The sequence below is a fragment of the Drosophila biarmipes genome, chromosome 2R (genome assembly GCF_025231255.1).
Source record: "Drosophila biarmipes strain raj3 chromosome 2R, RU_DBia_V1.1, whole genome shotgun sequence".
Classification (NCBI taxonomy): domain Eukaryota; kingdom Metazoa; phylum Arthropoda; class Insecta; order Diptera; family Drosophilidae; genus Drosophila; species Drosophila biarmipes.
The window spans coordinates 22,637,861-22,665,857 of NC_066615.1; the positions used below are offsets into that span (position 1 = coordinate 22,637,861).

General features: G+C 43.3%; 3 protein-coding genes across 6 annotated transcripts in view; 1 reads left to right on the forward strand and 2 right to left on the reverse strand.

The window, feature by feature from the left end:
* LOC108022902 (uncharacterized) overlaps positions 1-20,619 on the reverse strand; it is a 58,110-nt gene extending 37,491 nt beyond the window's left edge. The window contains exons 1-2 of one of the 4 annotated variants that reach the window (XM_050888045.1): positions 20,443-20,619; positions 18,359-18,706 (exon numbers count right to left, since the gene is read on the reverse strand). In XM_050888045.1, the coding sequence (XP_050744002.1) occupies positions 18,359-18,620 (262 nt within the window). In that variant the 5' untranslated portion in view covers positions 18,621-18,706; positions 20,443-20,619. Of the gene's footprint in view, positions 1-18,358; positions 18,712-20,418 lie in introns of all 4 variants that reach the window. The other 3 variants (XM_017092107.3, XM_050888046.1, XM_050888047.1) reach the window with 3 other exon arrangements.
* Positions 15,039-15,887, forward strand: LOC108022903 (transmembrane emp24 domain-containing protein 2). Its single transcript, XM_017092108.3, has one exon. It carries the CDS (start codon positions 15,129-15,131, stop codon positions 15,738-15,740), a length of 612 nt encoding a protein of 203 aa, XP_016947597.1. The 5' UTR covers positions 15,039-15,128; the 3' UTR covers positions 15,741-15,887.
* Positions 20,620-23,584: 2,965 nt separating the features above from the next.
* On the reverse strand, positions 23,585-24,830 carry LOC108022247 (serine/threonine-protein phosphatase alpha-2 isoform). Its single transcript, XM_017091106.2, has one exon. It carries the CDS (start codon positions 24,731-24,733, stop codon positions 23,687-23,689), a length of 1,047 nt encoding a protein of 348 aa, XP_016946595.1. The 5' UTR covers positions 24,734-24,830; the 3' UTR covers positions 23,585-23,686.
* Positions 24,831-27,997: the final 3,167 nt, after the last annotated feature.

Below are 27,997 nucleotides of genomic sequence, written 5' to 3' on the forward strand. Positions count from 1 at the left end.
TGTACTCGATATGTATGTTATCCCCGAGCTTATCCCTGATCTCTTAGAGCTTTTCAGTGCACCGGAAGAAATACGTTGAAGATTTTAAGCCACTACGGAGACAGTAAGTTTATTTATCTATTTCATTATCTATTATCAAATCTATTTCATCTTCCGATAAAATAGACTTATGTTAACGTGTTTTCCAATCCTTTAATTGGCTTTTGGCTTGGCTTTTATAAAAAGATACTTTTTTTAAATTGATCAAAACTATATTTATAGATAATCCCTTAGAGAGTAGAAGAACTTTTATACACAAGTGCTTCCAAAATCAACCGGTTTTTCTCTCTGTGTATTTTGCATCCATAGCCAAATTAAATTCCTCGTTTTTTAAGCAAGCTCTTACTAGGAGTATTTGAAGAGGGAATTTGCCAGGATTTGTTGAGTATCGAATATTGTTTTTGTGGCTGCAGAATCAATGTTTGGCCAAGAATTCCGATCTAATCGTTGCATAAGGCGCTGTCCGCTCTGTTTTTCGTCTTTTCTGCCCACTCCTAGGCAATTGCAATCAGCATCGACATTCCTCGCCAAATTGCAATGTGCCGAGATTAGCTCGGGCCAAAAGCAGCAAAGTGGAAATCACCTGGTTTACCCTTGGTCCGCCACTCAGGTGGATGGAAAAGCCAGGTGAGCGGGAAAACAGGGGCACAACGGTGCCAAAAATAACTGTTAATTCAAATGCAAAGGCAACGTGCCAATGGCCCCTCCGACGACCAAATGTCAATGCAAACACAACGAACTTCCCTCGCAGAAGCGAGGGCCGCTCTGCCACGCTGCCCATTCAAACATGGCAAGTTGATTAGATATTGTTGCTCTAGCTGCTGTCTGCTGCTTGGGGCTCTGACTTCTCATATGAGCTTCCTGCACGGAAAGAAATCGACTATCTACTAGATATTTTTATTTAAGATTGCAACAAGATACTTGTGTTGATAAATGAAGTTGTTTTCCAAATATTTAAGATTTTTTTAAATTTATATTAAGTATTTTTTTAATGTAGGTACTAATTAAAATGTTTGAAAATATACTTTCCTTTATTTACTACATTGAGAAAACTAATTCGATTGGCTAGCCAACATTTTTCTATACATTTTGATAAGATAAAACACATGCAAGGGTGGGGCCCCCGCTTACAATTTTTTCCACAGTGCCACCCTTCCTTTCGGAAGATACTGGAGCCAAAAATGGACAAAGTTGCCATTAGCCCGTCTGTCGGTACAACATGCCGGTGCCACTGCCATTGAATGTTCATCGACAGCAGCAGGAGCAGCAGCAGCAGGAGCTCCGAAAACATTCAAAGGCATTGCAGATGTTTGCCAGAATTTGCATATTTGTTTGGCAGCTTCATGTCGGAATGCATTAAAGACAGCAGACAGAAGGACACTCGGAGGGACGAGTCTGAGCCCTGGCTGTTATTCTACTCCCTCGATAAGGTATTTTTCGGTTTCCACTTAATAACAAGCCAAATTGGCATGTGAACAGAAAGCAATTAGGCAACGTTCTCAAAGTGGATATGAAGTTAAAAAATGAAGTTTGAAGAGTTTTAAGAGCGAGAGTTGGTCAGCAAGTAATGGCTTACTTTATACACAACGGGATGAGTGTATGTAGAGGTAAAGAATTATCTCGCTTAATTAACCACTTCTGTATCTTTGCTATATGGCTTGGAACACTTTTGAGCGACCCTCGAACTGCCATTATCCTCCATATCCCCATTTTGTAGTGTAAATAATGAATTGACAACGGCAACTGTAACTGTAAAGCCGTTTCATTGGCAAATGTCTATATAAATTGCACTTGATTGGCCTGGATTCCGTTCGGCCAACAATGGCATAAATTAAAAGCACCGCTTCCGATTCCAGCTCCAGTTCGGAGCCCGAAAACCAGGCCGCAGCCCCGGGCTCTACGCCCCCAAGGCATATCACTCATACGCAGCGTGAGCCGGAGACCATTTGGCATGGCACCTTGTTGGCTCGGTTTGTTTGTCCATTTGTTTGCCCAACTGTCCTGTCCTGCTCGCCCTCTCTGTTTGCCTGCCACTTTGCCATTATTATTTATACTTTTTCTTGTTATTTATTTAAATGCTTTCCCTTCCTCTCATTTGCGGAAAATTGTCGCAGCAAATGATTTTATTTGCGAAGCCATAAAATTTACATTCACATTTCTATTTGTTTGCCATTGTGGCCCGGGCATCAGCAGGCTTTTGAGGGGCGGCAGGAGCAACGAGCTCCGAACTTTCCCGACCACCGGAAGCTATGGACATGCCTAAGCGGCTTTCGTTGCCTAAGTTCTGTCTTCTGGCCGGTCCAAGTTTCTGCTCGCCAGACTTTCGAGCTGAACAGGGGCCCTAATGACCTCCTGCACTGCCGACTGCAGTCGGTATCTTTGGACTTCAGGATTTGCACATGGGCAGTAAATTCGCTCGGTTTTTGTCAGGGTTTCGGCACATGAATATTTCGCCAGGTCTATGGAGGCTGTCCTTAAAATGAACTTGTTTTTGCTGAAGGTTTAGGAGGGAAAGCTTTATTTGGGCTGAGAAACATTCCTATTTTTTTTTTAAATTTACAATTGAAGATTGTATTCATTTTGATTTTAGTACCATAGGTTCATTAAACAAATAGCAAACGAGCTACATTTTATTTTAGCTAAGGCTGCCAAATTTATTTAAGACCTATAAATCACCAAATTTAAAAGTTACAACTTGTCCTCTCTTTTAAACTATTTGGGGTATTTTTGCTAAGTGAATAGCTTGAATATTTTTCATTGAAAGGAAATCATCCAACTGCTCTTTAACTTTAGAATTTGTAATGTGAAGTACGGAGCCAATGGAAGTGATCCCCTCCCCCTTCATAGCGCTGCCTCCGATGGAGCTCTCCCTTATTATCATGCACGTACTTATATATATGCATATTCAACACTGTTTGACCATCCACGGAACCGGTTCTGATCCGGATCCAGGCGCCACAGCATAACTAACTAATTAATATTAATGCACGGAGAATGCTAATTATGCCGGCACACAGATACACACACGCACACACACCAGCGCGGGGGGCGGAGAAAGCAAAACACAAAGTATTTTGCACACAATCGTATGAAACGTGAGCGAGGACTCGGAGAAACGAAAGCCTGGGCCAAAATGGAAAAAGTTTTGCATTGAAATGCAAGCAAATTGAAATGAGCGGGGTCTCAAGGACTCGGAAGGGGTGATTGAGTGGGCGGTGGCTGGTGGGTGGGTGGGTGGTCTGTGCAAAGTGGCTGGGAGGAACACGTGTTGGCCATTTCAAAAATGTAAACGTCAGCGAGTCCATCACGAACAGACTGCTCCTCCCTTGCCCGGGAAAACCAGCCAACTGCAGACGCTTATTTGCTTATTCATAAGCAAACATTAACTTAATTTCCATGTGTGCGAGAGGGAAGGGCGGCGGGAAAGAGAGGGGTGCAGAGTGAGTTGGGCCGAAACAAAAAGCTTTCGCGAAATGTGATTATCAGTGCTGGGCCAACAGCTGCCGACAGCTGCTTAATACGGCCAACTGCACGGGACTGGGATGGAATTCGGGGGAGTCCCCAGCGCCAGGGTTGCCATGTGTGTGCAGGAAGCAGCGAAACGGAATCAGTCAACATTTTATAAACTTGTTGGGAGCTCTGCTTTATTTCGGTCAGTTTGTCGTTTGTTTGCACCACTGACCAAATTTTTGCAAAATATATTCAATTAAACTTAAATATGTCAAAAAAGGCAATTAAAAAACAAAATATAAAGTCTGTGTTGAGCTTCATAATTGAAACAGTCTAATTGCTAAAATATGCAAAAGTTTGTTTGCCAGAGAAAGAGATTTTAAAATTAGTAATGGTTTCAAATCAAATGTTAGGAAAATATTTTAATGGTTTTACCAATATTAAAGTTAAAGCTAAAAATATTTATCGCTAGACCGAAGTTCTGCCAGTATTTTTAATGCAGTTCATTTCAAATTCAGTTTTGAATATTTTTATTATCTATTAAAAGGCGACAGTTCAGCTGGAATCTTGAGTTTGTAAATCATAAATTCGCCGATAAAGATAGTTATGTTCATGGGTGTGTTTTCCGCTCCGCTATCACCCCTCGCGAGCAAAATCAAGTTAAACAACTCGCGGCGGAAAATGGGTGAAAAACCTTTTACGGGTGCCTGCAAATTGCCGCCGCACATGCAAAGTAGCCGCCAGAAGACTCCCAACATCGCGTGCAGCAAGTGCTGCACCAACAGGGCGGCAACAGCAATGCGTCAGTTGGGCAAATAAACAACATCAACTGGGGGAAAAATGGATAGGAAAATTTGCGGAGCAAACAGCAGCCAACATCTATATAAATTTATAAACGAAACACATGCACGGCTCACGTGGGTATGTGTTTAAGGATAAAGCGCAAAGTTTACAGACACACAGAGACAGGGGCGTAGTTGGGGGAAAATTAAAAGGGGAGCGCCGAAGGCATCCCCTCTCAGGGCGCCCCTGCCGCACATTGTGCCTTGTACATTGAGGCCATTTTGTTAATATTTAATATCAAATAAAGGCCCCGGGATGGTGCAAAAACTGCCGCCAGAGGTGGAACTGAAACCGAACTGAAAATGGATAACCAAGTTTTGAATTTGCAAAAAAGCCGCGGGGAACTGACTGCGGAAACGGGAAAAGCCCTGGAGGACAAGGAAATCCATCAAACTGACCGCAGAGCAGCCCGCAGCTCACATGGCGTATGAGCAATATGAGTGGCGGGCACTTAAACGAACCGGGCTGCAGAACGTGCCTTAAACTACGTCCATTTGTTCAAGGCTCCTCTTGTGGGCCAGGTTAATACCCAATTACTGTGCAAATTACTCCAAGTTGCTCTTGGCCCCGAGTAAAACTTTTGTCTGTCTGCATGCGTTTGCCATTAAAGTTTCACGTTTCACTGGCCCGAAAATGCTCGGCTAAAACGTGCCTTAACCAGCCCCGTTTAAAGCGTTTTAATAAACGTCATAATTTGCTTAAAGTTTTCCCATAACCAGGTGCTGCCAGAATACTAGAAGTTCGTTTGGTTCGTGCATGGGTTTTTCCCGGCTTTCCTGCTTTTTCAGCTGCCTGTGGCAGCCACACAATTTAGCAAATTATCTTGATAGTTTTTAGCAGGTGGAAATTTTGTGGATTATTAATGGAGATCCAGTGTGGGGATGAGTCCAGCTTATCTTTTAAATTTTTTAAAGATTGCTCATTCCACCACACACTTTTAGAACCGCAGAAGTAATTTATTTAATGGCCTGAAGAAATCAAGAAATGCGTTTTTGTTTATGGAACTATTTTTGAACCCTTGAAAAGTGATTGGACTTTAATTACTTGAGCTACTTTAGAAGCCACAGAAAAATTAAAATTATTTTTGAAATATGATGAAAATATTTATGATGTTTCGATTTGCATGAAATTTTATTGCAGATGACTTTGATTATTGTTTGGACTTTAGTTTCTCTATCTGCCAAGCTACTTTTGAAGCCGCAAACGACTAGAGAAAAATAAAGAGTATTTAATTTTAGATTCATTTTAGATTAAATTGATTAATAATCTTAAATCATAAGTCAGTGTCTTTAAAATGCTTCTAAGACTGAACTCCAATTTTTTCCCATGAGTTTGATAAATGATTTGATTAGACCGCACATTCAGTACTATTTTTAAATCCACAAAATTAAAAGAAAAATTCCAAACAAATGGGGAAGACAAAAAACAAAGAAACCATATTGCATATCGCCCGGGTTTACCCGTCCCCGCGAGACTCATCAAAAATATACGGGGGCAGCCAACCTTTCCCCGCATTTACTTTTTGTTAACCAAAAAAGAGCGCACTTTTGGGACAAATATACGAGTAATGCATGCAAATATTTATGTATTCATGTGGACTTGTGGGCGGTGACTTTTTCTGGGCTTCCCCCAACAACAACATGGCTCGGGGGCCACCGAAAACGGACGCGAGCGCCGTGAAAATGGAAAATGGAAAATGGCAAACAGCGGACAGAGATTACAGTCTAGCGCCCGAAGGAGCAGGCAAAGTTTTACTTTGACATATCACAAACTCGCACACACCCAAGTGGATATTCCGAATGAAACACAAAAGCAAAGCGAGGGCCTGATGCTTTTTACTTTGACCGCCGTCGGGCACTCGAAAATGCATATGGGCCGCCTGCTTTTGTGCAGCCCCGCTTTCCCATGAATTTCCCACCCACCCCAATACAGCCCCCCCTCGCATTTGTCTCACTCTCTCCGGGGTGTGTTCGCTTTTTAGCCACAAAAAATGGCTGCAGTGCGCGCAACTAAACACACAACAAACTTTGGCTCACACACGCCAGAGATGCGGTTCTCATTGCACGCTCACTTTGGCATTTTCAGCGAGTGCACTGGGAGAAATAGTCGGAGGCTCACCTAAACACATATGTGAGGCATACTCATGATCAGATAAATAGATTTATCTGGAACAGCCACACAAAAACCATTTCATTTTGTCTTTCATTTGGGTGTTTTTAAGGAATCCTGTTGTAAATTGTACGTGTGTTGGCAGAGACTGAGCAGAGCTATACTAAAAATGTATTCCCTCATAACATCTTAGTTTCTCTTTATTGTTTATAGTTTTTTCTTTTTACTATCCTGGATCCTACATTTTCCAATGTCCCAGTGTATTCAACAACCATGACACTGTTGTTTTATTTACCAAATATTTTAACCTTTTATTAACTTTAAATTATAATAAAAGTATTTTCTTTTAGCACTTTCATCTAAGAATTTAGAAACGGTATACCGTCTATAGAGACTTTTTTCCAGTGCACCCACTCACTCTCACACTTGCCCGCTGCATTGGCATTTCTTTTGAGAGCAGAAATTCCTTTCAAAAAATCAACATTCAAATACGCAGCCAAGTAAAAGTGCGAGTGGTAAAAGCGCAATTTCCTCTTGAAGTCTCCGCTGGCCCCCTGTTCCTATTTTCCCTATTTTTCCTATTTTCCTCTACTCAATACCACTTCTTTTCCCCAATCCCCTCGTGTTAGCCGTATACGGTGTAAGCCATTTCTGAGAGAACTTTGATTTGTGGCCCTCGAATGAAGATGGATTGCCGGGACGGAAAAACAAACGTATAGCAGAACAAAGGGCTTAGAGAAGCCTTGGGCCGAGAGTGTTTTTGTGGAGAATGCTTAATGGAAACCATATCGAAAATGGTTCAACGATGCAACCATGCTTCATTAGGTGAGGGTTCAGCTGAAGATAGTTGTAACTGCACACATGGAACTTGACTCTGGGTAGTAAAGTTTTTACAGTTCAACAAACAGGAAAATAAGCCATTCCATTTAAATAGAATAAGGTTTTTAATAGGTTAATATTAGTATTTTTCTCAGAAATGAATTTTTAAGTAATAGTTTAGTAAAGAAAGCGAAGAAAAACGTGTATGTAAAAACCTAAAAATGATTGTTTTCCCTGAAAAACTTCCTTTTTAATTAGGAACCGTGCTCTGCACAAGCACACCACTTTAAGCATTTATAAATGGACTGAGCCGGGGAAAACTTTAAGCCATCTCTGCGCTCTTTGTTTCGAATAAGTTTACAAAACTTTAAACAAATCTGGTCCTGGCTGCCATATGTTTATGAAAGCGCTTGGCTTTTGAGCCATAATTTCCAACAATTTGTTGAGCTCGGCCGGAGGGCTGCTTCCATGGTTCTCCCTGGCTTTGGTTCTGCTTGTGTATAAAATTACAATAAATCCTTGCATTTTAGCTGCAAATAAACAAAGATTTGCAGCGCCGAAAACGAAGTCTGAGCGCGCTAAAACAAAACAGAAGGAATTGGTGGCAAAAGGATGTGGATCGGGGAATGAGGCCAGGACGAGTGCATGCAAAGTAGCATTTTAAGTTGCCGGAAAAGCGGAAAAGGCGGAAAATGAAGGGAGCGGCAGGCGGAGGGCGCAAGGCGGAGGACGAAAGGCTTTCCCAAGACCAGGGAACTGTGCATGCTTCAGGATGTTAAATCAACATGTAAGCATTTAATGCGGCGCTCCAAAGCTGAAAAAGCGTAAAATTCCCCAAATGACCATAAATTTCTGTGTTTGGCATCGCAATTGTTGTTGTTGCTGTTACCCTTTGCCCTTTCCCCGTCTCGCTCGCACTCTCTGCGGCGCTCTCTGTCCCTCCCATCTACTGTAACTGCCGGCAAGTGTAGAGAAATGGAGAAAACTTCAACAAGCACTTGTAAAAATAAATGGCATTTTGGGTTATGTGCAATAATAAAATGGAAATTGTGCAAAAATATTGTCGCCTCTACCCGAAAAATTCTCGACTGCCAGTGGAGCAAATCGAGGTGAATGGGGGGGGGGGGGGGGGGGGGGATATATATGTGGAATATCTGGTTAAGCTGCCTGCTTGGCCCGGCTAACTGGGAACTATATAATGGCCGGTGATGTACGTCCTCGTTGGGCTTAGACCCTGTGTTGACAGTGAATCTTCCCAGAAATTGTTTGGAAAAATATGAGTGTTTTTTTTCGGGAGAGGAAATAGCAAGAATTGTTGTTTCAGGGTGTCAGTTTATTGAAGCTTTGTTTTATCGAACAATGGTCGTAAAAAATGCGTTAGCTGCAACTATTGAATGGATCCGCAACGAAGTAGATTAATGGAATTTTAGATGTGCAACTGGAAAGGCTGCCATAATCGATAAAATATTGATAAATGCGCAAACACTTTATGGAATATCCTCCATAAATATTTCCTTACTCAGGGTTAAATGATACAGCTTAAACAATATTGTTCAAGTCAAAGAAGAAGCTATCAATTTAAGTTTTATTGTCCTTGGGGGTTTTATTTCAAAAGTTCTTATATCCAAATGACTGAAATCGTAAGAGAAATTAAACCCCTTTTAAAGGAGCCAAAAAGTATGCATTGTAATGGGTTGTTATGGACTTAAAATAAACTGGTGCATACCATCAGGCGCCCTGGCTTAATTAAAGAAATTGTAAAACATTTTTGATAAGCCTACTTGCTGCTTTATTTGTTTTAGCCTCGCAATGAGGTAACATATTTCGCACGACGCTGATTGGAGCAGAGTTTCTAATTTCACGCCCTCCTGACAGCCCGGCATCCTGCCTCCCAAGCTCCCCCGCAGCGCGGATGTCAACTTGCCATATGCAAATGACTTGCTTATCAAATAAAGTATTTTTTATTTCGGGTCCCTGGTCCGTGGTTCCCGCTGCTCACCGGGGTTAAGGGCCCCTGCCCGGCCAGAGAACAATGCGTGCGAAGCAACACAACTGTGCGTATGCGCAATTTTCACATTGTTTCAATATCACGCATACGTTGAAGTGTGACTGTGTTTGTGGGGGAGGCGGGGGAAAAAGGGGGAGGGGCAGGGCAGGGGGTGGCTTGGGTAGGTGCTCGTTTCGGTTTGTCGGTGCTCTCTGTTCGGTTTTTGGTTTCGGTTTTTCGCCTCCGGCTTTTCCAAGTATGCACAAGTAATGTGAGAAAATTAAATTTTTCGTGGCTCCCGCAAAAGTGTCGGTCTGTCTGCGTGTGTGTGCTGGTGTGTGCAAGTGTGTTTGTGTGGATTACACACACGTTTGCGATTTTGTGCTAAACATTGCCCTCAACCCGCCTCCCTAAACCACCCCATGAGCCCAGAAATCCCAGAAAACACCATGGAAGAGGGCGTGAAGAATAAAACTTAATTCAATCTGCATATATTCCCTTCACTCCTCGACACTCCTTCATCAGCCCTCTACTGTTTGCTGTTTAAGGAATATTTAATTAAATTTTGCCTGGTTATTGTTATTGTTGCCTGGCGACATTTGTTAATTGAATGCGCCGTTGGAAAAGTGATTATCATTGAGTTTGTCGTTTGATTTATGTGACGACTGTAGGGCATAAAGTTGCTACACCAAGTGGGATGCTTAAGGTGTTGCGTACGTGTGTGCCGAGCAATTTAAACGAAGTATTATGCCGAGAAATTTAATATTTATGGGGATTATGGAGGGGCGGTGGCAAGGCGTAACCAATATCCTTGTGGCCCCCATTTCTTTGACTCCGCACTCTGCATAATTGATATACGCACACACCCCCCACATGGCATGGCATTTCCCCCCCATTAACCGCATCAAGCTTCATTTAAGTTCAATCAAAGCGAAAAGCCGTTCAATATGAATGCCAAGTCCAGTGTCCAAATGCCATCGAAATCGGTCGCCAAGTGACAGCCACAAAAGCCACAGAAACCTTTTTGCCTGTCCGCCAAGCGTGACGCAAAATTGCAAATGTCAAATGCTTGGCAAGGATACGGATAGACGCCAGAATGTGGGAGCACTGGAAGAAGTGTTTGGCCCAAGTTGAAAGTTGTGGTATTTGTTTCAACGTTTCTGAGTATTTAAAGATAAGTTTTAAGCTTGCTTGTTTTATTTTAATTCTTCGTTTAAGCCGGCAAAAAAAAATAATATTAAAAAAAGACTCTAAAAGTATGCAGTAAAATTTGAAAGTGAGAATAAAACCATTAAAACATATAGTAGAAAATTTTGAATTTTACTGCAATGTTTTATACTTTCATTGATAGAGGAATTTATTTTTAAGAGTGTCTATAAGTATGCAGTAATAGCTATAAAGGTTTTCCGGTTAACAACATTATTGTTGCATACTTTTAGTCGTTTTATCAATTATTTAAACACTGTGTTTATTTAGATAAAAAAGAATGTATTTTATCGTTTCATCTTTATACGTAATTTTCTTTAGTAGCTCATACGATACATTTCGAGACTGACAGGAAGCAATGTAATTTCTTTCAATGCTATTGTGTGTGCGAATGATTGTAGTTGGAGCCTGGGGAGAGCGTTTTGGCTTTCCCGGAAAAGCCGCAAGCGTCAGAAACTTCTTTGGCCCGAAAGCTTGGACTAATTGAGTGGGCTTAACCGGAGAAGCCCGATGCCAATTAGCAAAGCCAGTTGGCTTGCAGACGGAGGCCAGATAGCAATATGCATGCATATCGCCCCATAAAAACATGCATTAAATTAACAAACAAATGTCAAATGCAAATAGCAACGCAGACATTAACGGCATCGTTTGGCAGGCAATTTAATTTGCCAGCGAAATGTTGTAGAAATTACAGCTCTGGAAAATGCGCAAAATTATGCAAAATATTCTTAGGACTGCCGTCCCTTTCTGTCTTGTAAATTCTAGCCAGAAATTCAGAGGAAATTCTAATGTAAATTTCATGCCAACACATTTGAGGACAAAAATTTGAGGACACGAAATGCAGCAGCACTTCAATGCCAAGCAATGTGATCTCTCCATCTCGCTCTGCAGCCTCCGCCCCTCTCGCTCCCTCTCCGCCTCTGTGTGAGTGTGAGATTTGTGCGAATGTGTGCGCACCGGAAATACTTGGCATGCCTCATTGAAGCTCGTTAGCTGACTTATTGCTAGAGTCTGGCTAAGGGATTCATGTTGACAGCTCGTGGCGGCACTTTCAATTGAAATAAATCCTCTCAGAACTCACGCACACATGCATGCGCGGCCCAGAAGCTGCAAAAAATACGAAATTTGCCAATTTGTTGTCATGTCCCACTTTTGCCACGCCCCTTAGCCCATTAGAGGGGGGAGGGATCAGAAAGTGGGCGGAAGATATCGCATGGAAGACCAGGCCATTGTCGATACTTGAGCCTTTTTACAGCTCATTCACAGGCCGCCTTCGGCTCATTTCTCATGGCTTTTCCGTTTCCCTCGCATTTTCCCCCGTCAAGTGTTTTTCAAGTGGAGATTAGCTCGATTCCTGTGCAGCTTATGCCGAGGATGCGCCCCTTTTATCAGTTCGATTGGTTGCTTGTTCAACTGTTTTCCCTTTGCGCCGATTTCTTTGAGTTGTTTGCCAAACAAGGATTTGAGACGTTCACAATGAGGCCGGAAGTGGCAGAGCCAACAATATATTTATCAAAAAGTGGGGCCCATAAATGGGTTTCGTGTATTCAGAAGAACTATCTATCAATAATGCGTATTTATAAATTATAGATTTAAGAGCCACAAAGCTTTAAGTTCCAAATAATGTTTATAGTACCTTCTTTGTTATTTTGAGCAGCTTAATTATATTTATTATGATACCTACAACGAATACGATTTCGTTTACTTAAAGAAATTTCATTAAACAAAAATAAAATGTTTAATTATTTTTGAAATGAAAACTGTTTCAAGTAAATATTTTTTGTAAACTATTTATTTTACCTGATTATTTCTCACACCATATTATTAGGCAAGGTCCATGTTAACTGCTACATCTACCGAAAGGGGCCGAAACGAGGGCAATTCCGTCACGTTTAACGATGTTAAAAATGGGGCTAATTCCGAGAGATATAAAAAGTAAGGCACCGAAATGAAATCATTTGCACCTTTAAAAGGGCATTAAAAGTGGACCCGGTGCGAGGGCGGGCATGTGACTTTGGGGCGGGAAAGGCGGACTCGAGAGGCAATCAACAAGAGACACACACGTAGAGTTGCAAACAAATTAGAACACGCACGAATGGCCTGGCCACAAAAGCGATTTGATGAAGAAAAGTTGGGTGCGAGGGGCACAACAAAAAAGACAGGAAAAGTGGAGAGCTGGGAAGAAAGCAGGGAAGATGATCAAAGCCAAAGGCACGTGAGTCCATGGCAACTTTTCCCCCAAGCGGCATCATAATAATTGAGTAGATGCCGAAACTAGTCGAGGTGTACAAAAAGTAGTTACAGAAAATGCAAAATAAGGGGACAGAGGCAGCGAAGCTGGGAAAAAGGGGGGTTAGGGGGAGGGAATCGCCTGGCTATTATCCACAGGCTGTCGGCTGACTGACCGCCTGGGCGTATACGTAATTTAAGCCGCTTTAAGTCAGGCCCAATCGCTGGCAACGGGAAAGCCGTAGCGAAATCTGCCCCCCTCCATTCCCATTTGGGCAGGGGGTTGGGGATGGGTAGGAGGATTGGGGAAACCCCTCCCACAGTCACACCTACACGCACATCTGCTTCTAAGCTGCTGCACGCACATGAAAAATCCAGCAAAAAGTCCTTGAGCACGGCACAGAGAAAATAAAAGAAAGGGAAATTCAGTGGCGGGGCCAACTCGAACTGGCACTTAAGAGCGTCGATGTCATGTCGACACGGCGGGTGGCATGGGGAAAAAGATGGCACAAGTGGAAAGACACTGAAGAAAATAAGCTATAATCAAAAGCATGGTCAAAATATTTTAGAAAACTCTATTTGTTATATCTTTCTATGGAATCAACATAAGCCTTTCGTCTTGCTTAAGGACATATTTAAATTATCATGTTATAAATAAAATTGTAAAATAAATGCCCTTACTACAAAATTATCAACCATTCAAGATAACAATAATAAGAAGAACCAAAATATTATTTTCTTCAGTTTGCACAGATTTGCTGCAGTAAGTTGGCACCTTAGAATATCTTAATATTAAAAATATTTTATAGCTTCTAAAAATCAAAGAACCGCCATCCGTTCCTAAAACGAAGTAAAAATAATTCAACAATTAAAAAAGAAAGGATAAGTGAATCTTTGTCATACCAAAACACAACACTCATAAGAGATAAAAATATTATTTCTTCCAAGGGCCCTTCCCCATTCCCTAGTTGTTTTTCCCAGTGCAGAATAGGCAGGGGCCAAGGCGGGCATCAAGTGTTCCCGGCGCCTAAAGTAACTGAAGCCGGCAAATACCGCGAATCGCGGGGGAGGGACGAAACTGGATAGGATCAGCATACTGGATAGGATCTGGCCGGGAATCGTCGGGGAGTGCGGGACTGGGAGGACTGCGGGAGCAGGGCAGCTGACACCGTATAAAGCGGGCGACACGGAGTTAAGTGGCGTAAAGCGTGTACCTAATCGCTTAAAGCATTAGAATTTGAAATTGAATATCATAAAGGATATTCGAAAGTGCGGGCTGCAAACGGGCTCAAAAAAACCCATGAAGAGCGAGCGAGCTGAGCGGAAAAAATGTTTAAGTAGAGCACACAGCAAATAGTTGTAAAATGTTTCTATAGAGATAGAGAGGGAGACGGGTATAGCCAGCGAGAAAGAGAGGGGAGACTTTTGGAGGACTGGGTGCGAGCACATTTTGCAAATAGTTGAGGGTCCGCGTGGAGCTGAAGGGCTTCCCGGCCGTCGAATTGACGACTCGTAAAATTGTTTTAAGGTGCGACATAAACTGTGGATCGCTGGGCGGTAAACAAATTGTTGAAGGGAGTACATTTTTACGGCAATTGAATCAATTTGTTGTAGTCTCGCTGAAGCGGCGATAATTCGTGCGGCTTCGCATGACCAAACACAAGTGAAAGCCGTGTGCATTTCCATGTAATTTAATACAGCATCACGAAACTGAAATATTACCTTAAGCTTCAGCAGCAGTCATAGCTGCAACTAGGAAAATATTATTGCAAAAAACTACAAGGTAATTAGCGGAATTACATTAGCGAAAGTTTTGATTTCGCCGATGCAAACAATATATGGCATAATTATTGCGCTAAAATTTTTGTTCACTTCAGCACTCTGCCCACGGACAAAGCACTAAAATTACAGCCGAAATTAATTATAAATACATAAATTTTGCTCGCTTTTAAAGAGGCAAAATAACAATTGAAAAGTTTACAGAATTTCGCATTAAAATTTGTCGAGCACAAAAGCTATAAATCGCTGCAAAATTCAATGGGCGAACGGCAAGAGCAAGAAGAATGATTTGCGGAAAATCCAAATGTGTGTCCGCCCGCCCGAATGGCATTAAAAATGCATGACATTTTGACAATTGATGGGCCAAGGAATCGATAACATCAAATATGCATTGCCAAGGGGCCGGCTTGGGGGCGGGGCTCTGGGATCTGACAATTTGCAATTTGCTTTTATCATCTTAATTTGATTTGGAGGGTGTTTGTGCAGGCAGGGGATCAGAATGGGGTGGCTGGTCGGTCCATAATGAAGAGAAGCTGGCTAAATTAGCACAGCATTCAATTATTCAGCTCCGACGGGATTGGCAGGGGGAATAACGTCGTCCCATTTACTTTGCCAGTCCCCAACCTCAATAAGACAGCATAGGAACCCGAATCGAAATAAATCAGAAATGCTGTCGCTCATTGTTTTATTCCTAATTCTTTTAAAATCAGCTCGTGGCTTCATCATCACAGTGGACGCCCACGAGACCATGTGCTTCTACGACCACGCCAACGTCAGCGACAAGGTGACCATATCCTTCGAGGTCATGGAGGGCGGCTTCAAGGATGTGGGCGTGGAGATCTCGGGACCAGGGGACGATCCCCTCCACCACTCGGAGCAGGACACCCAGGGCAGCTTCACCTTTACGGCCATGAAGGATGGTCTCTACCAACTGTGCTTCGACAACAAGATGTCCACGCTGACCCCAAAGGTCCTCATGTTCCAGTTCCACATAGCCAGGGCCTTGGAGTACTACCAGGACACTTCGAAACGGTGGGACGATGTCATCGAACAGGCCAACGCACAGTCCATGATCAACGAACTGTCCTCCAAGCTGGGGGCCGTCAAGATGGAACAGGAGTACATGCACTTCCGCTATCGCGGCCACTTGGAAGTCAGCAACATGGTGGAGCACCGGATCCTGGCTTGGTCCATATTCGGACCCATGCTGCTGATCATCACGACCTTCCTGGAGGTGTACTACCTGAAGCATTTCTTCGAGGTCAGGCGAGTAGTCTAACCATGGGATTTTCGCTTTTGGGTATGATCTTAGTGGAATAAATGTGAATAAATGGTTCTGAAAACATCTGTAATAATAACAAAAAAAATTGTTGGTAAGGAAGTACATTGAAAAAATGTATTTACATATAAATATTATAGGAAGGATAAGGCACTTCACCTCGTTTTCTTTTCCTTTATTGGTTTGCGAGTACTTAACTAACTGCTGAGCTGCTTGATTGAAAGTACGCTATCAAAACATTAGATTTAAGAAAGTGGCAGAACAGCTTCTCTAGCCTTTTCTTGTGGCCTTTCCTTCCCCTCAATTTGTTGCATATTTCACGCTCCACAAACCATAAAACTTTCTCCGTCCGGGCGGCGGTTCAAGTATCCATAAAGTTCACTTCACCTATATAAAGTGTGGCCCGCTTTGGATTAGCCCTGGAATTTATGACGGTTGTCCACACATGGCCAATACACCAGTCGTGGCGGAAACTTATCATATTCATTCACAACTTTCTCCCGCCGCTTTCTCCGATCCCGCCTCCTTGGTCCCAGGCCCTTGGCGAAAACAAAGCCAAAGTTTTTGCCTCTTATTTACGACAATGTCGCGTCAAGTTTTTTCCCGCTCCGCCCCGCTCCTGTTTTTGTTTTTTCTATTCCCGTGCCATGGGTATATACTATATATATTGCCATTGCCCTATAAAGTAGCAAGTTTCCGCTTTTTTTCGTCGGTTGTTGCATAATAAAATGAAGCATGTTGTGGGAGCTCTCGAGACGCGGCATCTGGCAGCGCAAGAAGAATGAATAAAGGACACCCGACTCGGTACAATATTGTTCCCCAGCGTCAAATGAAAGCAAAAGTTCGGGGAGCAGGATGGGAATAGGGAGCGGGATCAGATGGGGCGAAATGTGGTCCAAGTATCCTAGCAGCCAATGGAGCAGCGCGAAAATAAAGTTCACAAGACAAAACAGGAAAGCAGTGGAGGCTGGGAAAGGCTGGCTGCTGGTCGAGAGGAAATCCAGCTCCCTGATGGATATTTCCAAGAATTTCATTTCGAATTTACATTCTACGGCTTCCCTTGCTGTGGCGTTTGTTGGGGAGTATATTAAAATTTTAATCATTTCCTAACTTTTGGATATTATGCACAATTAAATTATGGAAGTAGTTTAAGGGATTCTTTGGCTGGGTTCAAGAGTAAGGTTCCGTGAAAAATGTATCAACCACTAAGCCAGTTTTACTTAGAGGATACTACAATTGCAATCGCTTCCCAACTAAGTAGGGACTAGTTTAAAGTATTTCCACCCATTAATACACAAATGTATTAACCACTGAGCCATCTTTATAGGAAAACACCAAGGCTCTGTTCTGGCTCGCAATCGATTTACCCACCGGCAGGCACTCAGCATTCCGATGGCCCATCATCTCCCATCATTATCGCATGCCAGGACCTCATGGCACTCCGGCTTCAATTATGTTTTGCATCCTTCAGAGCTGTTCACTTAATTGCATCACTCGCAGAGCGGCCGGGGTTGGAGGCAGTGGTTAGCCTTGGGCTGGTTCCTTCTGAGTTGTGATGGCCCTGGGTTCAAATGTCCTCCCCCTTCACTCTGCGCCAACTTGGCTCCCCACGCCCGTCGTGGCAATTCAATTTTCTATTATGTCAGGCCGAGGTGAAAGCAATGTAATGTTAATAAAATACTGCCACAGCCTCGGCCCTCGGTATGAGGGCTAGTGCTCCGGCTAGAGCAACAATGGCGCGGGGCCATGGCAACGTGGCGCATACGCAACGTGGCGCGCCTTTTGTCCTGCCTACGAGTATTTACCCGCAACACAGCAAACACACAAGCCATATGAGAACGGCAATGAGGTGGGGGAGCCCTGTTATTTGACATTTATTTGCCATTTCGAACGACAGTGGTTGCACCGAAAAAAATGGCATCCAATGAAAGGAAACGGGCCTTTTTGGGCTGGCATTAGGTACTTAAATATTAAAAAAGGTATAGGAGTGGATGTAAGTTATAGGGAGGGGTTACTTAGAATATATTTTTGCAATTCAATACTTTAGAAACTCTATTAATAACTATCTATTAACTTAACAAGTTATTGCTGAGGGGATACCTAAGTAAGACGTTTTATCGTTAAGCTTTAATTACAAATTGGTTTGTCTTCCCTTAAACCCCATCCCATTAGTACTCTTCTTGCATTTCAACTAATATATGCATTATTACATTTTAAAGTCTTTAAATCATGCGACCGGGATACAAGGACCAGTTTAACAAATTGCATAATGACACATAAACCACGTTGAATAAATTACAAGAATGATACAATAATTAATACAACTATGGCTTACATGCTGTCAAATTAGTGAAACAAATTGTAATCTTCTAAAATGCTTTAGTAAATAAAGGAACATTTTTTAGAAAGTGATTTATTATTAAATTAAATTTTAAGTAGAGAACATTTTTTGTTGAAACTTGTAGTAGGTTGTAAAACAGTAAACTATAGAAAAAAGAGGACAAATTCTTTAGGAATAGTCCCATATGACTAGTTTTTAAAATGAGAAAACATTGAAAAATAGGGAATCCTTCAAGACTATGTCCCTAGTTATTTTTCGTGCACATCGCAGCGCTCACCTCGTTTCTGCGGCGCCTGCATGGAGGAGGGCGACGGCGTCGCCAGGCGCTCACCCACCAGCTGAAGCAGCAGCAGGAGCATCAACAGGCCACAGCTGACTGCGCCCGCTCCGGCGGCGGCTCCTTTGTTCCGGCCCATCGTCGGACGACGGGCGACTCCGCTGGATCCTTGACTTTGGCTTTGGCTTCGGCTGGGGTGTAGGTTTTGGTTTTGGTTTTGGTATTGATTGCACAATTCGCTGGAGCGTTTGCTTTGGTGCATTTCGGTGTCGCACTTCACTCTCACAACTGCCCGTTTATATCTCTGATTGCACTTTTTGTGGGCTATTCGTTCATTTCACACGCTTTCTATCCTATTAAAACATTATTTAAATAAAAGAGAATGGAAAACAACCATTGTGAAACACTCTGCAAATATTTTCGTTGGGCTTTCCTCTGTTGAATGTCTGCCAATACTTCCATTTTAATCTCGTGTATAAAACTGTCGCACTTATTAGGCTATATTTGCTATTAATTAAAAAGCAATTTGCTCAATAATTGATTTTTTGTGCGGGCACAATATTTGTTTGCCATCTTAAATGGCCCATTGTTTGGCCATCATTAGTCATGGCGAAAGTCCAGAGGGGACTGAAAAATGAGTGAAATCCCAGGAGGCGAACCGCTGGCAATCATTCTTCATTAGATGGGGCCAACATGTCAAGGACTTTTCGAGGACGACCACAGCAGTTTCTCCGCCGTCTTCCCATCGCGGGGACTTTTTATTTTTTAGGTTGATAAATATCAAAAATTCACAGTTGCATTTCCATGGAAATTGGCAGAGCCAAAAAAGACAGAGAAATGCAAAGCAAAAATACTTTTTTCTGGCAGCCAACTAAGGGCCGGCGACGCTCCGTGGAGCTTGAAAAATTGCAGCAATTAGTGGTGCCTGGAGGTCAACCAACCAACGAGCCAAAAAGGACACGGACCCGCACCAGCACGGCCGGGAGCGCAGGATCGCAGGGAGCCCAGTGCTGCAACCTGGCGACGTGAGCCAGCCAAGAAATATGTGGCTGAAATATTTTGGTTACACTTTTGGTTCGTTTCTCCCTCTTTGACCTGAAATGCCTTTAAAGTGTGATTTTTTGGGCAGATTGAAGTAGACCTTGTGTGAAATCGGTGTCACCGCTTTGTGAGTTGGCAAATAGTTTTTAAAAGCTGGCACGAGCTCTACAAATCGACCGAATTCAGTACAATGTTATTGTTATATTTTTATAGGTACACCTGCAATTTTTTGTAGTCACTTAAAAGCTTAAAATGATTTTTATATTATTCAATTGTTTGAATCGATTGAATGTTTCTCAATGCAGGTATTGTGTGTTTTATTTCCCTGATTGCCATCGTTAGTCATTATTATTAATGATATTATTTTCTCTTATCAAATTAAATGATTTATGCCCACGTTTATAGACAACAAAAAACTTGACAATTCAACTTTTGTGTGCATTTTTTCATAATAGCTCCCTTCCTCGCGGACCATCGAGTTTTATGTTTCATTAAAAATATAAAACCACTCCGCTGTTATTTCAATGATGAATGCCTGCTTGGCCAATTCGAGGGAGGGACTCGGCCGGGTCCTTTTGTGGGTTCAGCTGGGTCAATATTTCAATGGGTCGCACGGGTTTTTATTGCACCTCTAGGCGCATTCAATTATTTATGCAAACGCTTCGGAGGGGAGCAACAAAAAGGCGAAAGGCAATAAAAATCAAAACCGGGCCACATTCAGTTGTGGCATATGGCGAAAAAGGGGCAAAACGCGCTGGGAAAGAATAACACAAGGACAAAAACAAAGGCCAACGCGAAAATAAAACGGCAAGAGAATCCCGAATCCTGGATCCTGATGGCCATTGACGGATGTGGCACGCTTCGCCTCTTATATTTGTTTTGCTCTTATTTTGTATTTGCAGAGGCACTTTATAAAAAATCACGTAGCCGCCGTGGAGTCAGTGGGGAGGGGGAGGGAAGGCAACCCCCGCGAAGCATTGAAAATTTAATATTTAATCCTAACGAAGGACATCCATTACAATTACACAACCGAGATCACGCACCACAGACACAAAACACTCCTTTTTCGCGATGAAAGGGGACTTGCGGACGACTGCGAACCGCCTCTGCCGACTTCTGCAGACGAACTGAGCGCGAATTTATGGCGCTGCTGTGGCGCAATCCGAGGGATGTGAGTGTGGATCGGAAAATCCGAGCTGCGACCTCCGACACGACCTCAGGCTTCGACTTGCCACGGCAAACTGGCGATTTTTCTGATTTCTCTGGCGAATACGAGCCGAGCCGCGCGGAAAACCGAAGCTCCGAATGAAAGTGAAGCTGATTTTCCGGACGCAACTGAGCGAAACGGTAAAGCCCTTTTCCGGGGAGCGTGAAAGCTCTGATTTGTGCCTTATGCTCTCCAGCGTTTTCCACGGCTCTCTCTCCCGAACCATCTGACTTTTGTTTACGCCTAATCAGCTGTTCGCAGCTCGCTCGCACGTGGTCGAGCACAACAAAAACAAGCCCGTGTTTTGATTTTGAGTTATGTAAGCAACCGAATCGGTTAACGGGAAAATGGCGTTAAGGATAATTAGCGTGCACTGGGAAAAAAGGAGTACCATGTGGTAAATGTTAGAAATATTAATACTGCATTTAGGCTTCAAAATATTAGCATATTAAATCAAAAGCTTTCCAAACCACAAAATTAAAAAAAAAACATTAGCTTAAAGAACGCTTTTACCTGGTTTTAAATAATTAAGTGTAACTCACTTAAAAGTGAAATATATTAAATATCAAAGTAATAATGGTGTACATATTTATATCCCAATTTTTTAAATAAATATTGTCTAGGTATTGTTAAGTAAATTTTTATTTCAAGCTTATTTTGATCTGTTCTGATAAATAAATTTATTGATTATAATTCTATATTTTTATTAGTAAAAATAATTATATTAAATTAAATCTTTAGAAACATAATTTATTTAAATGTCTGTTAATTTGGAAATGATATGACTTGACTTTTACATTTACCGCATAATAAAATCCATTGCTATTTTTTCATTAGAATATATTAAATACATTATACAAGTAATGTATTTATTAACCAATCCCCTAACGCATTTAAATTGACATTATAAAGATCAATATTTCATGGTATTCACCATAAAAATGCAGGACATGAGAAATATTTACCTTTCTTCCCCCATTTAATTACAAAATAGAGATTACAAAATTCAACAAAGAAATGCGGAGAAAATCGCCTTAAAAAATGATGCCTTCCCAGAACTCCGACCTGGGAGTGGCTCGGGGCACCCAAAGTGGTCATCATCAAGGGCGACTCTTTGCGTGGACAGCTGGCGACGACCTTTGCATGTCAATTAGATTGGGGATCGCTGCGACCTGGGCAACTGGGACACGGACCACTGCGCTCCACTGCTCCCCAGCTCCCCAGCTCCACAGCTCCTCCGCTCCGAGGAATCCTGAACCCACCCACTGGAACCGGCCCCTATAACCTTTAAGTATAACGGTAACGGCTGAGTCTTAAGATGGCGCGAGGGAAGTGGAGGTGTTTTTTACGGCTATCAGCCATCAGATTCAGCTGCAGGTAGTGCCTCCTGTCCTGCCGCCTGTCCTGCTGCTCTCTTTATTTTCTCATTTCCTGGCCGTCCTCAAGGATGTGCGCAGGTGTCAGGAGCAGAGGTAGGGCCACTAAAAACACAAAAAACCCGAGATGTGCCTTTTCCTTCTGCTTAATTCTCGTTTTATGTTTTGACACCGTTTGGCAAACTTTTCCCCATCTCCGGCGACACTTACAAGCTCGCCTCTTGTTGCCGTTGACATTTTTATACATCATCTGCCGTCCTGTTGGAAGCTATTTACCCCCGACTACCCCCGACATGTGGCACCTTTAAGTGCCCCCGTATCATTTCAGCGTTTCGGCTTACATTTTTATTTAATTTCGGCCTTTTCTGTGTTGCGCCCCCGAACTGCCGACATAAAGTTTTTGTTGCCCATAAAGGCAAGTGTCTGGGCTTTCATTTATATTTTATTGGGCCCCATATCAAGCCATGTAGGGAAAGTGCGCGACGACAAATCCGAAGAGTGTGATCAATATTTAAGCAGAATGGAAGGGCTTTCAATATCAAAGGAATGCCAGCGACTGTTGCACATTTTTCGGAGATACATTTGTAATTCATAATTTACGCCGGCCATAAAATATTTAACAAATTCGTTCACAATTGATTTAAGTGGTACAAACGCTCGATAAATATGCACAAAAATTACAAATTAATTACAATTCAAAATGGCCGCAGGCGGCCGCAAATATGTGATTTATGTGCCGGCTGCGCATCAGAAATCACGTATACGCCACCCTCATTTCGCAATGCCTTCGGCCACTGCAATCGAACACATAATAAATATTTATGCAGACAGTTGCTTGTTTTTCTACACGCACACGCCGCACACACGCAGGCTGTGTAATTATTTGTGTTTGCCCAGATTATTAAAGTTATTTTCTTTGCCCCCGCCGCCTTTCACCTGCCGGCGGTTTTCCTTGCCTTGGAAAACCTTTGTTTATGTTTGCACACATGAATGTATAAATTACGAAGCCTGGTTTTTGTAAACAAAACGGGTTTCGCCTGCGGGCTTACAGAAGAAGACCTCCGCCCCTGGCGGAAAGGCTCTCCCGTCGGCCACATTTAAATATTTGCGCATGGAATTATTTTCCCTGGCACAAAGTGTGGCCAGGTAGAGATTTTGCAAAGTCAAACAGAAGCTGCGGCCGCCACCTCACTCACCTGCCAAGCCGGTAACCCCTGACCCCCTGGGTGCTTCGTGCTCCTTCACACCCCTCCTCCTGTCAAGCCACCCCGCGTTCGCATCCCCACCCACTGGGTCATTGGCAATTTTAATTAAATTTAAATGAAGATTTATTACACATTTCTTGCCGGCTTCACGGCTGCGGTGACCTTCAATTGTCCTTCGATTAAGCCACAATTGAAAGCCATTTTATTGATCCCGGGCCAAACAAGAGAAGAGAAAAATGGTTTTTTATTATCGGTTTCTATTAATTAAACACGCGAGGCTGTATTCATATTTAATAATTATTTTTGGTGCCTGGACCACATTAACGTTTTGTGAATCTATAAACATGGAATTTTTGAATAAATACATATAGAGGAAAGTAAATACGTTCGGAAATATCTTTTAGGTCCATTTGAAGCACTTTATATATGTTATCTATATTTTATTATATCATATCTTCTTATTCATTATATTGCTAACTATTTTAATCTTTCAAGCGAGCTAAACCTTCTTTTCCTTGGCCGAAGGTGGAGGTCCGATGGGCCCACTGGATCCACTGTCGGACTCGAACCCCGTCGGCCGGGCACCGGGCCTAGGGCGGATGATGACGAAGTGGCAGACCAGGTTGTTGTCCACCACGAGCACGGCGCCGCTGTTGTCGAAGATGTTGCAGTAGTTGGGGGCCGAGAAGATGGTGACCAACTGGCGGTCGGCGAAGAACTCGTAGCCGTCCTCCACCACCTGGTGGGCACGGACGATCAGGTTGAACTTGTGCTGCGTCAGGAAGCCCTCCACTATGCCAGCGCCAAAGGTGTAGCTCACCCCACGATCGTTGGCCGCCCAGGTGCCAGTGGTCTCATCCGGATCCGACCAGAGCAGATCGCACAGCAACCCATCGCTGGGCACTTCGGTGGGTCGATGGAGGCGCCTTATATCGTCCAGATTGTTCAGATCGGGACTTAGGCCTCCATGAACGCAGAAGATCCTGTCCGCTACAATGGCAGCCACCGGCATGCAGTCATAGCAGTCCACAAAGCACCTCCACAACTTAACGCTATACCTCCGCTTGCACTCGTCGAAGAACCCGTAGACCCTATTGACATCCGCCGACTCGTGATTGCCGCGCAGCAAAAAGAAGGTCTCCGGATAGCGCAGCTTATAGGTCAGCAGCAGGGCCAGCGTTTCTATCGAGTTCTGACCCCGATCCACGTAATCCCCGAGAAACAGGTAGTTGGAGGCCGGTGGAATGCCGCACTGCTGGAAGATCCTCAGGAGGTCCTTGAACTGGCCGTGCAGATCCCCGCAGATCTTCACCGGAGCACTGAGCTCCAGGAGCATGGGTTGAGTCAGGAATAGCTCCCGAGAAGTACTACATATGTAGGCCAGGGTGGCCTCCGTCAAGTTCCCCGCCCTCCGATTGCCGAGGGTCTGGGTCTTCAGCTGGTTGATGATCGCGTCCAGGTGGGCCAGGCGATTCTTCTCGTCCTTGTCCATGCTGCCCTTGGTGGACTCCTTGCTGCTCAACACACTCGTCGAACGGCGGGACATCTGCTGGATTTCTTAGCTATATCTGGAGAGTGGAATTTTAAATGTACGACTACGTTGAAAAATGTCTATCTAAACAGGTCAGCGAGTCAGAAATACAAATCTTTTAGCTATACAACAGATTGGGCAATGCTAATGTGAATGTCAATGTTATTATATATATATATTTTTTTATTATAAGATTGTTTACTCAGATCTTAATAAAATATGAATATGAAAAGACATTGCAGTCCCCCGAAAAATTGAAAACCCACTCCCTTTACCGACGAAACAAGAGCCGGACAAAATACTACTACCTACCTAAATCTGAAAAACTCAATGCCTCAATTTGGGAAACATTCAATAGCCTTTTTTTATTAAATACATTTAATTATAAAAAATGTTTAACTCTTAATATGGGTGGTTTTTCCCTAGGATAAAGCAGTTATCTACACTTTAATGTGCACTTTCATACTCAATTGCCTTGGCTAAGACTTTTCACTCCACTTGCTTCCATAGTTCCTTCCCCGTTCTTGTATCCCTACTGCCCGTTGTTCCCCTTTTGGCATTATCTTTGGCCCCTCGACCGTTTCAATTATCAGACACTTGGCATAAATTTGGCGAAAGCAAAGAAAAAACATTCAAATGGAAGCTCTCGATAACAGGGGAAAAGCGCCGCAAAGTCGCTTGTTTACTCGCTGTTGACCCCTGAACCGCACGGGGGAACCTCCCCCTCAGCGCCACACCCCCGTTTACTTTTTGTTTTATACTTTTGGCCACGAACCGTGGACCCAGCTGCATTTTGGCCACTCGTAATCCCGATTCAGAGAGCTTCCTGCACTTGTAATGCGGCTTAAAAGAGTGAGCGAGCGAGGGACCGGGTTTTATGGTACCATTTTGGGCCATCTAGGGTTTTATGTTCCCGCTCGAAAAAATCCTTTATCCCCTCCCTAGCCGCCCCTTCCTCCAGTTTTTGGAGCGCATTTTGAATACATTTTTGAATCAGTGTCGACGCTGTTTACTTTTTATGTCACTCTTTTTTGGGACCCGACTCTCGGCTCGGGCCTTGTGCTCCTTTGGGTTTTATGCGATTTGTGTACTTCCGGCTGTAGTGGTTCTCCCCGGGCCCCATGTGCGTGTTCTGCCACTCGGGCAACCTAAAAACCACTGGCAACTTTGAAGCCCACCAGCCCATTTGTACCCTCTGCACCCCTTGCACCGCCCATGCAGAATGTATTTAATTGCGAGCGGCGCTCAAATAGGATTTGTGCATTGTTTTCTGCGGTGGATTTAATGCACGACCCGGGAACAACCCATTGCACCCCCTTGCCACCCACTTCAGGGTTTTTGCATTTTTTCCTCCGCTCCCATTCGGAATCTATTTTAATGTCAGTTTAATTCAATGCCCCAGCGGTCCTCTAATGCACTGCGGGAGCTCTGAGGGGCTCCCTTGTGCGGCAAATGTAATTAAATTGCGGCCAAAGTGGGATAATCCCCTCCGTTCTTTTCGATATGGGTACTTAGGAGCGCTGCTCTGTGTATTCTATATGCATATAAGGGTAGTCGCCAGCGAAAATACATTGTGCATCCTTAAAAGGCAATGTATTGCAAAAGCTTCCATCTAGGATGTGGCAGATTTGTTTATATCAACCCTTTTTTCTACATAAATATCTATTTAATATGATTTTAAAAGCCTCTAAAACTTGATTCCAGAGAACAAAAGTCAAGTGACTCTTGTTTTAACAGAACTTTATTTTGTTATCCTCATAAGACCCCTTCTCTTCCACCCTGAATACCAATTCCATGGATTCCTACTCAATCGCCTCACTGGGGACTCAAAGTCGAACAGCTTTCAAGCGTCGCTCCAAATCTGGAGCAGCCAAAGGCGCTTGGCTTATTTCCGTTTCCGCCCGCTGTCATATTTTCTGATCCCTCCTGCAAAGCAGCCCCATTTTACCTCAGCAATGCATTTTTCGATTGGCAAAAAGCAGAAATCGCAGCTTGAATTTGGCAAAGGGGAGGAATTCAGGGGCACACTTCGGAAGGGGGCAAAGGTCGTGTGGTTTGGTCAGCAGAACTGCTTTCAGCTGCTGCTGTTGTCGCCGCCTTTGTTGCGGCCATCCCATTGTGTCGCCGGAAATATTCAATTTTCAATTTTCATTTCGCTGGCCAGCAGAAATTGGCAGGCGAAAACAAAGAACGTGAATGGAGAGCAGAGTGAGAAAATCTGCTAAGCGCATCGAAGGGGGCGGAAAACAAAAAGAATCTGGACTGAAAGAAGTCGATTCAATTATGGCTTTTCCCTCCACCTGCTTGGATTGCATTGTGCGGAGTCATAAAGGTGCTTTGGAAAGTTGCCGTCAGAGCAACTTAATCCTAATGAAACGTGCAACATGACTTTGCAGCCGCAGTTAAGACACAAACTTTAAGCTGACCAGGGCTGCCATTGTCGTCCTAACACAATTAAGCGCTCAACGCGCGCCGGGGCCAGTGTAAATTTATTGAAATATTATTTATGACGTTGAAAATTGCTGGAAGCCGCCTCTTATCCTCGTTACTTACCAGCCAAGTCCCAAGGCCCGAGTCCCCTGCTGGGCTTGCCTCGGTTATCGTTTGTTTTGGCCATTTTCCAGGGTCATTAGCTGATGGCAATGATGCTGATGATGATTATGATGCTGAAGCCGGCAACTTCGGCCGGGAGGCAAGGGGAAAGTTCCTTGGAGGTGGCATCTCCAGCTGGGCGCCAGACCGCAATCAAAATGTTTGGAAAACATTTTGTACTATGAAGATTGTTTAATAAGGAAAATTCCTCCCGTGCCAGCTAGCAGTTTATTGTTTTATTTTACTTTTAAGCAAATATAAAAGTGCACTTGAAGAAGCTTTTATTCTCGGAGTTAGTCAGGGAAATTAGTTTATAAGTGGATATTTCTCTTATAAGTGAGAAGTCGTGCAAAGAAAAGCTTTTAGCACCTCTTTATGCCTTAAGGAACTTTAATACAGTGCCCTAATAGATTTCCTTACAAGAAGTTTAAATCCTTAACCACTTTAATAAGCTGTCCCCGCTCGGAACGACTATTTTAAAGTGGATGACCTGCACTTGAGGCACAATGACCATCCTTTGACTTGGGTAAACATCAAGGAGGGATCGTAAAGTTGTCAATCGAGCCGCATTCCCGCAGCTCGCTGACAGCCCCAGGATAATATCCCCAGGCCACACTGGGGCACTCATTAAATTGGCCCGGGGCTTTAAGCTGTTTTCGCCGAGTGCTGGGATGGGCGGAAGATTCC